The sequence below is a fragment of the Ochotona curzoniae genome, unplaced genomic scaffold (genome assembly GCF_017591425.1).
Source record: "Ochotona curzoniae isolate NIBS_2020 unplaced genomic scaffold, NIBS_Ocur_1.0 contig_1274, whole genome shotgun sequence".
In the NCBI taxonomy this organism is placed as follows: Eukaryota; Metazoa; Chordata; class Mammalia; order Lagomorpha; family Ochotonidae; genus Ochotona; species Ochotona curzoniae.
The window spans coordinates 20938633-20955507 of NW_024465023.1; the positions used below are offsets into that span (position 1 = coordinate 20938633).

Below are 16875 nucleotides of genomic sequence, written 5' to 3' on the forward strand. Positions count from 1 at the left end.
TTCTCTTCTCTCATTGACTTCCTCAACCGTCCCATGCTTCATGCTATCCAAGGAGGCGAGCCTTAGTGGAACACTGCCTCAGGTAGCACACGGTAGACAAGCACTGACGGTGTCTCCTGGGGTCTTTTCTCACAGTGACAGAAAATATGATGTCAGCGACAGAAGTTTTGAAACTCTGGAAAAACATTTCCCTTTTTACATGTTTTATTTATATGTTTTCTTTTTTTAAAAAATTGAGAATCCTAAATCTCTTGTGATTTTAATTTCTTTATAGGAAACTTTGACCCTAAAGCCATGAATAATTTTTATGACAACATAGAACCCGGCCCAGTTGTACCACCCAAGCCATCTAAAAAAGGTGAGTAGGGAAACACCATACAAAGGAATATCTAAATTCCTGTTGGGAATTCAGCTATGTGTTTGATGAAGTTTCCACAGGAGACACTAAGATAATTCAGCATAAAAGTATCCTATTGATGTTACTGTACCGGTGGTGAAATGCTGCCAAACTTAAGATAAACATCCCTTGGATTTATCGTCAGAGGTAATTAAATTGGACACACTTTTTTTTTGATTGAACAAGTATATTATATGGATAACAGATTTGCTCATTACTAGATATTTGTTTAGAGTTATTTTAATCAAAACAGTCTTTAATTTTGCCTTTCAGCTAACCCTTAAAAATAATTTTAAAGGTATAATGTTACAATAACAAGTTATCTCTGCAGTGTATACAAGATTATTTTTCAGGCAATGGGAAAATCATTTTGTACTTAAAAGGTGAGCATAACAGATAAGCACTAGGTACTTCTCATCAAGGACAAAATAATTATTCCAAGGTTTATGGAACATTTTTGGGTAATTAGAAATGATACAACATTAAGTGTATTAAATCAATTCTTGTTTTTGTGTACCAATTTTTTAGAAAAGATTTATTTTGAAAGAGTTGCAAAGATAGAGCAAGAGACAGGGAGGAATCTGTAGTCAGCTGATTCACACTCTGCCCCCCAGGTGACTACAAAGGCCCATGCTGGGCTAGGCCACAGATCTTTATCCCAGTTTGCCACATGGGTGGCAGGGCTCAAAAACATGGGCCATCCTCTGCTGCTTTCTCAGGCCATTAGCAGAGAGGTGGATGAGAAGTGGAGCAACTGGGACACTCATTGGTACCTATATGGGATGCTGGGCATCACAGGTAGTGGTTTTATGTGCTGTGCCACAATATAAATTTTTCTGCCTCATTCTTAACAGCCCTTGTTTTTTTATTGTCAAATCTGAACTAAAATATGTGTTTAATATTTTAAGTTTTTGCCTGAGCCTACTGAAATTAGATTGACTATTAGGACATGAAACAACACTGGGGCTGGCTTGGTTGTACAGCTAGCTAGTCCTCTGCACTGTGTGCCGCTGGCATTCTAAATGGGTACCAATGCATACCCCAGCTGCTCCACTTCTGATCAGTTTCCTGATTGTAGCCTGGGAAAGCAGCAGAGGATGACCCAAGTCCTTGGGCCGCTGCACTCCTGTGGGAGACCTGGAAGTTCAGAAGTTCCTGGCTCCCACCTTAGGATCAGCTTAGTTCTGAACATTGTAGCCACTTTGGGAGTGAACTAACAGATGGAAGATCTTATCTGTCTCTCCTCTCTGCCTTTCAAATAAAAAGAAATAAAATTTTAAATTAAAAAAAACACAAAATAAAAACCATAGAGGTAGGCATTTGAATATTTGGTACAGTAGTTAAATCACCACTTGGGCTGCCCACATGCCATATTATAGTGCCTGTTCAAGTACTTAATTCAGAGTTACAGAGTCAAAATCAACCTTCTGTCTACTGGTCCACTCCCCAGATGGTTGCAGTAGCCAGAGATGTGCCAGTCCAAGCTTGGAAACAGGAGCTTCCTCTAGGTCTCCCACATGAGTGTAGGGGATCAAGGTTTTCTGCTACTTTTGCAGGCCATTAGTAGGAAGCTGGAGTAGAATAGCTGGTAATTGAACCAGTAACCGTATGGGATACCAGCACTGCAGGTAGAAGATTAGCCTGATGCCCTCTGCCAGCTCCTAAGCCCTGTGTTGTATCCAATACGTTGCTTCTGATTCAGCTTCCTACTAATGCACACAGTTGATAGCAACAGATGATAGATTAAAGTATTTGGGTCTGTGCCGCTCAAGTGGGAGCCCCCAGATGGACTTCTGGCTTCTGTTTGGCACAGCCCTGGCTATTGTAGGCATTTAAAGAAATAAAACAATGAATGAAAGAACTCTGTCTCTTCCTTTCAAATAATTTTTTTTAAGAAAATACCTATGAGTGGGTCTTGTGTTACAGTGAGTTTAGCTACCACTTGGGATAATCACATCCGATGTACGAGTGCTGGTTTGGGACCTGGCTACTGTGCTTCTGCTCTAGGTCCCTGGTCATGTGCCTGGGAAGGCAGTGGATTGTGGCTTAAATACTTCGGTCCCTGTCATGCATGTGGCAGCCCTCCAGAGAGTTCTGGCCTTCTGGCTTTAGCCTGGCTCAGACCTAGCTGTTGTGGCCATTTGGAGAGTAAACCAACAGGTGGAAGGTCTCTTACTCTGTCTCTTCTTCCCTCTGTTGCTTTACCAATCAAAAAAAAAAAAAAGTAAATCTTTAAAGATAAGCAAATAAAAATAGTTGGGGTAGTAGTGTAATTAAATCTTAGACTTGTTTTAATTAGGGAATGTATAAATTCAATGTAAATGATACCTGACCTCATTAAATTTCACTCAGCTAGTACAGAGTATTTTATATTTTTAGATTGCAGTACAATATCTGATTTATTGTTTAATACTATTAGACACTATCACAGATTTTTTATTTGAATGATTTAAAACTATTTTTCCTATTCTCTTGGTTGTCTTCCACTTTTTCAAAGATTGGTTTTATTTATTTGAAAGGCAGAGTTAGGGAAAGAGAAAGAGCTTCCATTCGCTAATTCATTCCTGAAATGGCTACAACAGCCAGGGCTAGAGCTAGGGCTGGTTCCAGCCTAAGCCAGCAGCCAGGAACTCCATCCATGTCTCCTGTGGCATGGAATGCCAGTAGTGATTTACCTGGCTGTACCACAGTGTCAGCTCCTCTGATCTGCTTAGAATAGTCTGATTTCTTACAATGGTACAAAGAAGAATCTTAGTAAATGACTACTCAGTACCAAATTGGGCTCTGTGACAACAATACATACTGTTTTACAGTGAAAGTCGCTAAGATATATATCATTGATCTCTTTAGCCTGTTGGGTGAATGAGTCTTTAAACTTGATTTTGCCTAAATAACTACCAAGAAAGTATTACCTTCTGTGTTGGTTCAAAGGCTATCATGAAAGAACTGTCCTATTTAAGGAAATGTGTTTTAAAGTTGCCACTCTGGGAACAAAAGACAAAGTCGATGAGAAATGGTGGACTCTGTCCACATTTAGTATAAATTGTCAGGGATGGTCAGAGGCCCATCATAAATAATTGATGCTGTAACTGTTTAGCTTTTATCAAGGAGCCATGGACAAAGCCAAGTTTACTATGCAATAGTTAAAGCAGTGCTTCTACGAAAATTCACAGATGAAATGCTCAGATGATAAAGGCAGATAATTTCAGGTCACTGAGTTTAATCTTCCTAAGAGTCGAGAAAAGAACAAAGGGAAAGAAAGAAAGGGAATGGGAAAGGGAAGAAAATAAAAGCCAATGACATGTCAAAGAGCAGTAACAGAAAATTTACAGCCAAAAATTTGAAGAGGTAAACAAAATCAGTGAACTTCAAGGTAAATTGATCTTAACCAGATATGAAAGCAGATTATGAGTCACAAATGCAAGGTTAAGTTATTCATTAGAATGATAATGAATTTTTTTATGCTGGTAAACTCAATACCATAGATGATGGACAAATTACCTCAAAATCTGCCCGAATAGAAAATTAGATGAAATACTAACTATAATAAAGGAATTGAATCCATTATCAAAGAAATTCTTACAGAGAAAACTCTAGACCTTAATGTTATCACTGGTGATGGAATTCCACCTTTTAGGAAAAAAGATACCAACCTTCTCCCTGCTGCCCAAAGACTGTTTAGATCATTTTGAAATTCACAGCAAAATTGAGAAGTTAGAATTTCCCATATAGTCCCTGCTACCACATGTGCATAGCCTTTGCCATTATTAACATGCTACACCGCAGTTGTACATTTGACAAGGAATTGCACCTACATTGACACATCACAATTACACAAATTTTGACTTTTGTTATAGGCTGCCTTTGTTTTGAGCTAGCCAAACCCTGATTTTAAAGCCAAATAGTGGCATTATTGCCATCATCCATAAAAATAAAACCAAATTATAGATCAATTTCCCTTAAGAATATAAATGCAAACAAAGTCTTCTGTAAAATACGTAGAAGAGAATCATAACCAAGTTGAATGCAGCATAGAACTGCAATATTGGTATAATACACATTGAAGGATACAGAAAGGGAGAAAGGACACATGTTCCCTGGCAGCTTTGTGAAAAGGAACAGCGTTGCTAAATCATTACTAGAATAATGAAATCCTGAATCCACTATGATTGGGAAGTTTGAACCTGGAATTCCTAATGCATGTAGTAAGATAAGTAAGGCAGTATACATTAAGGATTGGAAAAGAAAACTGTGTAACTCAGAGAGCATCATAATTTGCAAGAAGAAAATCATGGATACTGAAAGACAACTAGTAGAATTAATATTTGTAAGAGAACCTAAGTTCTAAGATATAAGGTCATATTTTTATGTATTAGGAAACAATTGAAAATAATTAGATAATTCCAAACAACATGTAACATGTAGGAATAAATTCGTTCAGACACACATAAATTGAAAACTACAAAACCTTGCCAAGAAAAATGATGGAAGACATAAAAAGAGTGATAGACTGTTGATGGTTGAATCAGTATCATTGGGATACCACTAGTGTTTCCAAGATTGATATAGATATAATTTAATGACAATTTAAACGACATTAGAATTTGTTAAAAAAAAATTCTCAGTCTAAAATTGATGTGGAAATGAAGAGCTATAATATCCAAAGTAACTATTAAAAGGAGCAAAGTTTTAAGTCTTAGGTTAACCATACTTAGGACCAACAACACAGTAATCATAGTGTTATGTGGCATAGGAATACAAAAGAAAAAAAAAAGGCTCATTAGATAACAGTGCCCAGATGTAGGCATTTGCTTACCCCATTCAGTTGATTTTTTTTTTGACAAACACCAAAGCAACAGTTGGAAAAAACGTATTTTCAACATGCACGGTTGAAAGTACTGGCTACATCTGTAGAAAAAGGCAACACAAATGTTGATCTCTGTCTCACAATATTTGAGTGAGATCATGCGCTTCAAAATACAAACTAAATTGTAAAGCTTCCACAACAAAATAGTATCTTTACAAGAATTTTAGAATACAGAAAGCAAAATGAGGGTACTTAAAGTTTGTGGAAAAGGGAATTAAAAGGTAAGTTTATCTTGACACAGGCAAACTGCTATGTGTAGTGAGATCTTCAAAAGATTCAATAGAAACATATCATGGAAAAACTAGGCATGGATGTCATGTCAGGCTTTTTAACACCAAAATAAACCTACCTGTTTGTTTCCATGAGCTTTTTGAAGTTATGTTATAAAAACAAAACTATAGTGTTCTGTCAAACTTTGTTGTAAACCTTTGTCAAAAAAATCATTAGGCATTTTAGTTATCTGTGACTATTTTAAAATTTTACTGTACATGAGGGAAGGTAAACATCTTTTCACTTATTTATAGCATTTGACTATTTCTGCCCATCTTCTTTGTACTTTGTTGAACTCTAATAGAGAAGTAGGCTTTTACTATAAATTTTAAATGTTTCAAAATATTCAGTTGAAACAACTAAAAAAATTGATAATTTAACCTTTACTAAAGTTCAACACTGTCATCAAGAGACACTGTTAAATGAAAAGGGGACAGGCATTGTGGCAGGATGTTGATGCCATTCAGGATACCAGCATCCTATAGTGGAGTGCTTGGTTACAGCCTCAGCTCTGCTCCTGCACTAGTTTGCTACTGATAAACCCCCCCCCCCCAGGAGACTGCGAACAATGGCTCAAGTCCTTGAATTCCTGTTATGCACGTGAGAAATGAGGATTGAGTTCCCGGCTTCAGCCTGGCTCAATCCTGGCCATTATGGATATTTAGAAAGTGGGCCAAAGATGATAAAATATGCCTGTCTTTCTGCTTTTCAGATAAAATGAAAATAGATTACTATTTTTTTTTAAATTGACATTGTGGTACAGATGCCTTCTGCGAAATAGGTGTCCCATATTCAAGTGCTGGTTCAAGTCCTGGCCACTCCAGTTTTGATCCAATAGATGAAGGCTGAAGTCCTTGGGCCCCTGTCACCCATGTCAGAAATCCAAATCCTGGATCCTGGCTTCAGTTTACTCCTCCAGTGGCCACAATGGCCATGGTTTAACCAAACTAGTGAATGGAATATATCTCATATATGCAAACTATCCAGCTTTCAAACAAATATTTTTTTGAAAAAAAACGAATTTAATAGGCAAGACACAGACTGGAAGAAAATATTTGTAAAATATCTGAATAAAGGACTGGTGTTCAGAATAAGATCACAATAAAAAGACAACCCCATGTAACGGCAAAATATTCGAACAGACACTTGGTGAAAGCCATGAAATACCATTAAAAAGAAAGGAAATTTCTTGGAATATATGATCGTTATGCTGCTGAGAACTGTTCAGTGAAAGTTGTAGGTTTTGTTGTTTCTTTTTAAAAAGATTTTTCTTATTGGAAAATTATATTTATGGAAAGGAGAGTCCTAGAGAAAGATCTACCATCTGCTGACTCACTCCCCAAGTGGCTGCAACGGCCGGAACTGAGCCAATCTGAAGCCAGGAGCCAGGAGCTTCTTCCGGGTCTCCCATACGGATGCAGGGTTCCAAGGTTTTGGGCTGTTTTAGGTTGTTTCCCAGGCCATAAGCAGGGAGCTGGATGGGAAGTGGTGCTGCCGGCATTAGAACCAGCACCCCCATGGGATCCCTGCACATGCAAGGCAAGGACTTTAGCCATTAGGCTACCATGCCGTGTTGTGGGTTTTTTCATTTAAATTTTAAAACAAAAGTAAGGAGCAAGGGAAACTGCTCTCTGTTGGTTTACTCTCCACAAATGCCTGCAATAGCCAGGGCTTGGTGGGCTGAAACCAAGAACCAGGAACTCCATCTTGTCTCCCACATGGGTTGCAGTGACCCAGATATTTGAGCCTTACCTGCTGCTTCCCAGGGTGTCCATTAGCAGGAAGTGGAAGTACAATAGAACCTGTACTTCAACCCAGCACTCTGATAGTGGTTGGGCATCCTAAACAGTGTGTTAACTGCTAAGCCAAAATACTCACCCTTCCAGCTCATTCAGTGCCAACAGAATTTGGCAAAGTTAATATCTAGTAGTACCTTTGGGTTTTTTTTTTTTATAATAATCTGTCAGTTATAATCACTTTTATTTTTAAAAAGATTCCTTTAAAAGATGGTGGAGTCACAGGGAGCAGGAGTGTACCTTCTGTCTGCAGTCATTAGGGAGTAGTTCTGGCCAAAGCCATGAACCCAGAACTCTATCTCAGACCTGGAGCAGAACTGGAGCAGCGGAGACTCAAACTGGTGCTCATAATGGATGCCAGCATAGCAAGCAAGTTCTTAAATGTACATCAAATGTTCAGTATGTAGACTATGTAGTTAAACATGTTGGATCTGACAAACTGAGGAGCTATTCCAGACACACTACTCTGAATGTACTGTAGTTTTAATAAAAACTCAGCTAGAAAGCTATGAAATATCACTGTTTCACTATTAATGGGTTATTTAGAGAACTGAATTTTAATGACCTGTTATGTTGTTGGTGAGAATAAAATCATTTTTGTGTACCATATAGTTCTTGAATTCACCTTTTTCTGTTAAACAGTTCTTGACTAAATCCTGTCATTTTGGGGAAAGCCTTTTCAACACAGTTTTGTAACAGTTACTCAGTTTTGATTATTAAGTCAAATTTGTTTTCTGTTAAACACTTGCAGATTCTTGCTTTGTGGATATATTTTAAACTAAGCTTCCTGGATAAGTGTATATCTAAGTTAATTTTTCAATTTGGGCCTGCAGCATCATTTAAATTAATAGCACCTCAAAAAGTATTGGTATTCTGGTTAAAATAAATGTCTTAGGCTTATCACAGATACATATGAAATATCAAAATGGAATACTGAAGTTTATCTGAATAGTGAATGTGATAACTAGAGAGTGAGCGATTGGGAGTGGGGAGACAGAGAAATATTTCTGGATTACACTTGGTAGTTCAGAATTTTAGTGGGTGTGAGCTCCTGTGGTGACCCAGTCTCCCCACCTTTGCATTGGTAACTTATGAGGTGGAAAGAGCAGTGACCTTCATGTCTTGTGACCTCAGTACTGAACCAGGTCATCTTGGCCACCTGACCTTGCTGAGATCTGATCTGTGCACCACGGAAGGGGATTTGTCCAAATATTTACCTGTGTTTTACAGGGTTGTTGCAAAATTCACAGAGAAGAGGTATGGGATGCCGGAAAGGTGTTCTTCAAATCTTAAAAACAACCAAAAAAAAAAAAAAATTCACGTTAGTCTTTGGAACTTAAGGAGATATTTGCTCTACTGTTGTTTACCCTTATAAATGGGGTGCTTAGTTAAGTATTGACACATCAAGCTCAAGATTATGAGGAGGTGTTTTCCACAGAATTGTATCTGGAAACTGCATATGGGTTCAGAACTGAGGCAAGAACTTTCTTTGTTTCTTTAGGGCCAATAATGGGAAGTCAGTCATTTCTCATATTTAATTGATACAAAGGGGCACTTACTGATAATCTACAAACTGTATAAATAGTATTCTAACAAGAAATCAGAATATTTGTAGTTCTTTTCTATACTGCAGAACATCTGTTCAGCTTTAGCACATGTAGGTAATTGGAATTTACACGATAATTTGAGAGCACATATTTGTGCATGGGATTTTGAAGTGATCTTGATTTTCCAAGTGCTTCTGATCTTGGCTCCTAATTTAAAAATTATTTAGTTTCACTTCATAATTATTGCAGTAGCCTTTTATGGATAGCATATTTGGAGTCCATTTTCCAATTATTTATTGATCTGAAACTTGCTAAAGTATAATATCCCTAATTTTACTTTTATAATGACATTTGTTGGGTTTACCTTCTTAGATTTCTATTTCACTAAAGAAGTGGGAAACTGGTAAAATAGGCTATTGAAATAGTTGAAGAGGATGGCGAAAGCTGTAAGACGTACTGCTTTGTATGGGTGTAACAGCAGTATTAAATATGGCACTTGTCCTCCCTTCAAGCAATAGCATGGGCAAACACTGCACTGTGTAGGTACATGACCCTCTCTCTTGTGAGCCTGCTCACTCTTGCTAATAAATGGCTTAATCCCTTCTCACTGGCTTTGCTTCTTCTTACACAGACTCCTCGGACCCCTGCACAATTGAGAGAAAAGCTCGAAGAATTAGTGTGACCTCCAAAGTACAGGCAGATGTCCATGACACCCAAGCAGCAGCTGCAGAGGGTTCGTATTTGTGGCTTCAGAGTTGGTGTAGAATGTCCAACAACACACTTTAACCTCACACAGAGTTCTCAGAAGTAAAATCAGATTCTGTGGCTTTCAAAAGAGTTTTAGGCCAAGCTCTCTACTAGGAGTACAATGCAAGCCACAAATCTATACTACAGGAAACAAATGTAATTGTAGTATCTTCAGTCCATTATATGCAAGGTGCTATTCCAATATGAAAACTAGAAATCAGTGAACTATTTACAGTTCTTACATTTAATTCTTCAAAACCTAGAATTATCTTACATTTTTGGGGTACATCAGTTTGGATTGGCCACATATCAAGAGCTTGGTAGCTCTACCAGTACTGGACAGTTTAGCTACAATGAAAAGCAAAGACAAATAATTTCAAAATTATATGGAAGCTCTGGATTTTATAACTTCTAATTGAAGTTTTCTAGGACTTCTTGAACTTTATCCTGATAGTTGAAGTGAAGTTTCTAAAAATACTGCATATGTTTGAGTTGTGCAAGTATTCCACTAGCTGTTTGTTACATTCCTCTTCTGTGAAAGCACCTTGCAATATTAAGTGGAACAACCCCATCCCGAGCACAAAGCACATGAAATTGCTTACAGTTCTTGTCATTAAAACCCTCCCCTTTAGCACTGTCTAATCACCCAGTTTTGTAGAAACTATTCTATAAATATTATATCTTTAAAATGTATGTCTACTTATGTAACAGAAGCAAGGTTTCCATCTCTCCTTCTCTAACTCTGCCTTTCAAATATTTTAAAGTATATAGTAAAATGACAATTTATGGGCCAGCGCAGTAGCCAAGTGGCTAACAATCTTTTACATGCACCTGGATCCCATATGGGTGCCGGTTCATGTCCTGGCTGTTGCTTCACTTCCCATCCAGCTCCTTGCTTGTGACCTGGGAAAGCAGTCAAGGATGGCCCAAAGCCTTGGGACCTTGCACCTACATGGGAGACCCAGAGGAAGCTCCTGGCTCCTGATTGGCTCAGTTCCAGCTGTTGTGGCCACTTGGGGAGTGAGTCAGCAGATGGAAGATCTTCCTCCCAGTCTCTCCTCCTCTCTGTGTATCTGACTTTCCAATAAAATAAACTTTTAAAAAAATAACAAGTTATTTGTAATAGTTGTGAGGCTTTTGATTTTTATGGAAATTTAGCCTATTGTAATGAATTAAACATTAAAAGGTAAAATGTATTTAGTTCTTATCTGTATGAACATGCATATCCTTTTGAGGTTTTTTAATTATTATTTTCATAAGACCTAAAATATTTAAACTTTGCAAATTTGCTATGAAAAAAGGGTTAAATCCCTGTAAATCAAACAAGAACAGATACCTAAAATGCCTTTTGGTTTCAGATGCTTCTATTGAAATTGTACTTCACTGATGAAATGAGCAACACTTTTTTTTAGGATCAAAATAATAAGTCTTTCAAATGTATTTTTGATAAATTACTTCAGAGTGATTTATTATTGCATATTAAATCCCATGGTGCTAAATAGATGAGAGTTCCCAGGTATGCTGCATTAGTTGGGTTAAAAGAGGTTTTATACTTATGTAGTTTTAAGAAGGCAGTTTGGAAAAACATTCTGTTTAACATTTGCACTCCCCTGTCCAATTGTTGAAGACAACATTTGGGAGGAACATTTAAAGATGGAAAATAACAGCAAGAGTTTAATCTCTTAAATGTTTTCTTTTCATGATGTAAATTAAAAAATCATCTGTCCTTGAGGAGGATTGAGTTTTTAGAACCTACCTATTAACAGCCAGTAGCAGTGTGAGAGTTTCAGGTAGTGCTGTTCTTTTAAAAACTGTAGAGTGTTATATGAGTGAAGACCGTCTCTGGAAATGCAATGGTAACACAGTATGCTCTTTATTCTTCCATAGAAGACAAAGAAAAAAGAACTCTGTATGTAATCTACATGTGTTAGAGCTGTGAGCCAAATGCACAAGATGGGTGCTAATGGCATGACAAGCAGCAGTTGAAGGAAGAAAGGCGTGCCATGCCCTATTCATAATCATAGGGATAAGCTGAAAAGCTTAGTGATTTTCTGTTGTAAAATCATCATTGAGGCTGCCCCTCACCCTACCTTAGGCTGAAGCTCTGTCTCTAGAATGCCCATACCAATCTGTTGTCATGAAAGACAAAAATTTGTAAACCAGAAGTCAGCTGATTAGTTTCCAGTGGAAGGAAGATGGGCTTGCCCCAGAATAGTAACTGACAAAACCTTCCACAGTCTTGAAGCTTTTTGTTACCTGTTTGGAAAGCTCACTCACCTTTGATGTTAATCTCATTTCCGATTCCTGATGGAGGCTGTTGGGGTTTTATGGTGGGTTAGTCCAGCCTGCTGAGCTTGCCCGATTCCAGGATGAATTCCACTTGGAGACCTTCAGCTTTCTGTTCACTCACCCTGGTTCTCAATAGGGAGTGTTCCTGAAAGATGGGATTTACACATCAACTCTAGAAGCAGAGCCACAAAGCCCCAAGCCAGAGGGGGGTAAGGACCTGGCAAGGATGCTAGGGCAATGCAGAGGTTTTTATAAAATCCTGGGGACCAACAGGAGCTTTCCACCATTTGATATTGCCAGGTGTTTTAAAAGCTTACATGCCAAAAAGGTAGAAAGGAGTCCAAGACAAGTGAAAAACTGTAGAGTCTATACCTTCACTCTTCTAGGGAAAATTTTGTTATGAACTGTACCTGCCACATATCAAACATTAATCTAAAACATGCACATTGTGAAGCTTAAGGCTTCATGCAGGAAGGCTCACGTGGACATGTTTCCTAAAGAATGCACAGTACTGCAGCAGGGTGAGCTGCCACTGTTAGGGAACACTTGTGGAGACTGCTTAACATACTATAAAACATTTCCTTCCCCCTTCATTTGGCTGGAATAAAGCATAGCTGTCCATTTTCTCTGGGTAACAAACTAAGGAAGGCAGTCAGTTTTGGACTTCTTCATCTTCCATCAGAAAAGTAAACTGCTTAGAACCAAGTAGGACATAGGTCAAACTGAGTTCTCTTTCCAGTAGCTGTTATCTACTAATTTGACTTACACATTCCAGAAGGCAGGAAACAATTTCCCTTGCTTTTTGTGATAGTTTTCATTTTTGGATTATGCTTTGAAAAAAAATTGAATTTTCCCTGGATTGTCTCCTCAGAGCATCTAAGTGGCTCCAAACAGAGTCCTCGGACGCAACCCCAAGATGAAGACTATGAAGGGGCTCCGTGGAATTGTGACAGCTGCACCTTTCTCAACCACCCGGCACTAAACCGCTGTGAGCAGTGCGAGATGCCACGGTACACTTGAATCCAGAACAGTCTGCACCAGGTTGAGAGTGAAAGTTTGTGCACTTGTCAGAAGAAAAGGAAGCATCGGGAATCCATTCATCTGCCCAGCCTTTTCATTTCCAATCGTGAGAGGGGAGGAGGGATGGCACTGTGGCCGCTGGGCTCACAAAATGCAAAGTGGGGAGGTTTTTATTTTTCCTTTCTAGCTCACTGCCGAGTGAGAGACAGAAAGGGCTACTTGAAACTAGGAAAGGAGTCACTCCTGCATGAATGTACACACAGAGGAGTCGAGAGCTCCTCAGTGCAGTATCATTGCTAAACTTACTGCTGAGTGGCCCTTATCTTTAAACTAGAACTTCAAATCATGGTATGTAATGTTACAGTTTATGCAAACTGTGAATTCCGAGCGCAGACTGACCTGGTCGCTGCTCTCGGGCCACCCGGGGCTCCCTCTGCTGCTCCCTGTTGCTTCCTACCGGACAGGAGAGCAGGAAAATGCACCCAGAATAGGATTTTTTTTCTCTGCAGAATGAGGGTATTTGTTATTGCTGCTTTTTTTTTTTCAGGGGTAATTTCAAACACACATATGTACACAAACAAGATGTTCTAAAATGTGATTTGTAGCAGTCAGGAATTAGGCAGATCATGCTCTTTGAAAGTACAGAGATAGAAAGACCCCTTTGGCTTGTATGATGATTCAGCAGGCTCTGTCAGCACTGGTAACTAAGACCTAAACATGCCCCATAGATGCGCATTTTAAGTTACTGCATGCTTTCATTAGGCCACTGGTTTTAAAAATAACAAGCCCTCGCAAAGTATGATTTTTATAAGTGACATTCTCATAAAACTGCGCTTTGCCAATAGCATAGTGAATGTATGCCAAATGCAAGTCCATTCCAGAATCCGTTTGGAAATCTTGAGCTCAACTGTGGTTCTTAAGGAAACGTTTGCAGCCCCTAGGGCCTTTGCATTTCCTCCTTCCGATGTTGTGATGGCTTCATGATGTTTACAGCACAGATGATACTTTGTGCCATAATCCTAATTTAGCTGAGAAAAAATCTATTAGCTCTTCAATGATTTATTTGCACATGTTAATACACCATTGTGAGGTAAATTGCTAATATCAGAGTTGAACACTGTATAATTGGGGGCGCAAGGGAAGGCTAGCTAAGAAATATTAAGAATGGTGAATACAGTGGACTCAGAAACAAGAAACTCTAAATTTATCATAACTGTATTCTGACAGCAAAAGTTCATTCAGGTGGTTCTAGTAAAGCACTCCTGTTTATAAAGGAGTATTCCAGAATGTGGATCCTGCCGAGATGTCAAATCAGGCGACTCACTAGGTTGCATCACTGGGAAATTAACAATGGCACATTTTATCAGCATTTCTACCATTGTTGAATTTCCAGTTTTACTCAGAATTGAATTTTGGAATCTCCATTTTGGTGAGTATAAACAGCAATAAACTTACCCGAGGCTGTATGTAGTCTTAGGTATACCAGATACACACGCACACACACTCTGTCCCCCTGTGCTGTCACTGTATCCTAATTTAGCAGTAATCTCTGGCAGACCTGGAAAAACAAGCTGCTCCTAATAGCGTAAAGAAACCAAAGGCACAGCCCCTACTGTTTCCATCAAAATAATTTCACATGCTGCCAACAGATTTGCAAAATTTTTTTATACATAAAGAATTCCCTAAAGTATATCCAATTTTCTTGCAAATTCAGCATGGTTATATAATTACACTGATAAAACATTTCTCCTACAACTGTGGCAAAACTGAAAACAATGAGAAAGCAGATGGGCTTCAAAGCATGGGCCTGAAAATAGCGCTCTTTAAAGACTGTGTAACACTGGTCCCTGTCCGTCTCCACAATCTATTAGTCCTCCTGCTGTGTCAGGATGCCTTTGCCTTTGTATGGTTTCATCCCCGAAAGAGTCAGCCCCACTTGGTGTCAGGTCACAGTTTCAGGGACAGTATGTCTGCTGCTTGGAGTTTTAGCTACAAGGTTAACCAGGATTCTTGGTGACACACTCAAGTGGCAGCCATCAGTGAGAATATAAATAGCATGTCTGAAAACAGCGTGATGCTTTATTAAAACCATATAGATGATTCTAAAGCTATTGCATGGAAACACATGCAGATTAATAAGCTGGTATCACATAACAGATGCATGGTATCAGTACTTTGGTGACATAGCTAGGCAATCATTGCTTCCATCTGCAAGGAGAAATGAGCAATCAGTCTGTTTGATAGGTATGGATGGGGGAGTAGGAGACATCAGATTTTAAGCCGGTTTTGTACATGTTAGTGTTTAATTTTGCACACATTTCGTATGCCAACCTGGACTGTGTTCAGTTTTTAAAAGGAGCAAAGTGATTTGACCCCACTGAGTTGGATCCATTTAAATGTGTCCCACATATAGACTACTTGGCTATGACCAGTTTTAGAAACAATTCTCCCAGCTTTCCAGGTGCCTTTTCACAAAAGATCTCCAAATGCAATTGGCATGTTGGAGGATACAAGTGAGAGGGCGCCTGGCTGCTGAGGTGCCTGTGTGCTCGGGGCTGGTGGCTGTGGTTCTTGTTTCGGGGACGAGGCTTGCTTTCTTAAAGGATGACTAGTTGGTTGTATTTGTATCTGGTGACATACAGACCTGACTATACATTTTACATTTTGTCACTGTTTTGTGAACTGGGATTTTAGAAAGCACATTTGCCATTCTTCATGTAACTGCCCCTTAACATTTGGAGTAAAAAGAACTACTCCAAAGAACTACTCCAAATTTATAGCAGTAATTGAGGAAGCAGAAACACTCTAAGCATTGTCCAGTGTTTTAAGTTTGTGTTGACCTTGTCAGGGACACAGAGACAAGACGGGATTTTAAAGAAACAAAATGGAAAGCATTGTAAAAATGTAGTGTTAGGACACATTCATGGTGGTGGCAAGTGTTGCTACTTTATTTCCCTGAAAGAAATGGGAAGTGTGATAAGCAGTTTAATTTTTAAGAGCTGGTCTCAATTTTAGTACTTTTTCATTATCAAAAAAGAGTGTTTCCTTAAATTTTGTCTTTGTCACAGTTATCTAGGGTTCATATACAACTTTCCTTGGCAATTCAATTTTGAATAGTCTTTTAAAAGGTAACTGCAGAGTCTTTCTGACACTATCAATGAGAAGAATATAAGGCATAGAAGAATTTTCCTTCAAAATTATCAAGGATGTTCTCCTGGAATGTGAAAATGTCCCTTAATAGTTAAAAATGGAATTATTTTAACATTGTACCATTGTTAGACCTTGAGTGAGTCCATGTGACAGTGTGTGTTTGTGTATCTGTAGAGAAGGAAATGACAATTGAAATGTTATGTTTAAAAATCAGAATAAACTGGGCACTGTCTGTGTTGCACCACTACTGTATCTTTCTGAAAGAATTAACAGTATTTTCCTGTTGTAAAAGTTAATTCTGATGTTTTCACCTTCACCAGACATTTTTTCCTGTATTATTTGCATCCCCAAATATTTAATACAAATAGAGTTTGCATGGCTTGGGAATTTCAGAGATCAATAGAATGATGACTCAATTTTAATTTCTAAAGCCATGAAAAGTTGCTTTTGAGACTGAGCAATTCTGAATTTTTATTTATAACGACACCCAATGTCCATGTTTCTTTTCCTACTGTAAAAGAATTGATCAGTTTCTTCATTAAAGCAGCAAAAACTTATTAAATCTTGTAAATACCATGTCTCGCTTAAATTTCTGTGTATGCTGTGAATGAGGTTCTTTGAGTTGAAATTGTACAAAAGGAACTTTAAAAGGCTCTGCATGCATCGTACCTCCAAACAGTACATATTCGGAACATCAAAGAGTCCTGCAAAATAAATGAATAAACTAAGAGCAAACACTACATTTTGCATCTTTTCTGTGTAGTTAAAAATAATCTGCAGCAGCAAGCTAGT

The 16875-nt window shown here is 38.4% G+C and overlaps 1 protein-coding gene across 3 annotated transcripts in view; it reads left to right on the forward strand.

Moving 5' to 3' along the window:
* The window catches only part of TAB3 (TGF-beta activated kinase 1 (MAP3K7) binding protein 3), a 68273-nt gene extending 52982 nt beyond the window's left edge, over positions 1-15291 (forward strand). For all 3 annotated transcript variants that reach the window (XM_041000076.1, XM_041000069.1, XM_041000072.1), the window contains 3 exons: positions 275-358; positions 9509-9610; positions 12785-15291. In XM_041000076.1, coding sequence (XP_040856010.1) covers positions 275-358; positions 9509-9610; positions 12785-12933 — 335 coding nt within the window. In that variant the 3' untranslated portion in view covers positions 12934-15291. The remainder of the gene's footprint in view (positions 1-274; positions 359-9508; positions 9611-12784) is intronic.
* Positions 15292-16875: the final 1584 nt, after the last annotated feature.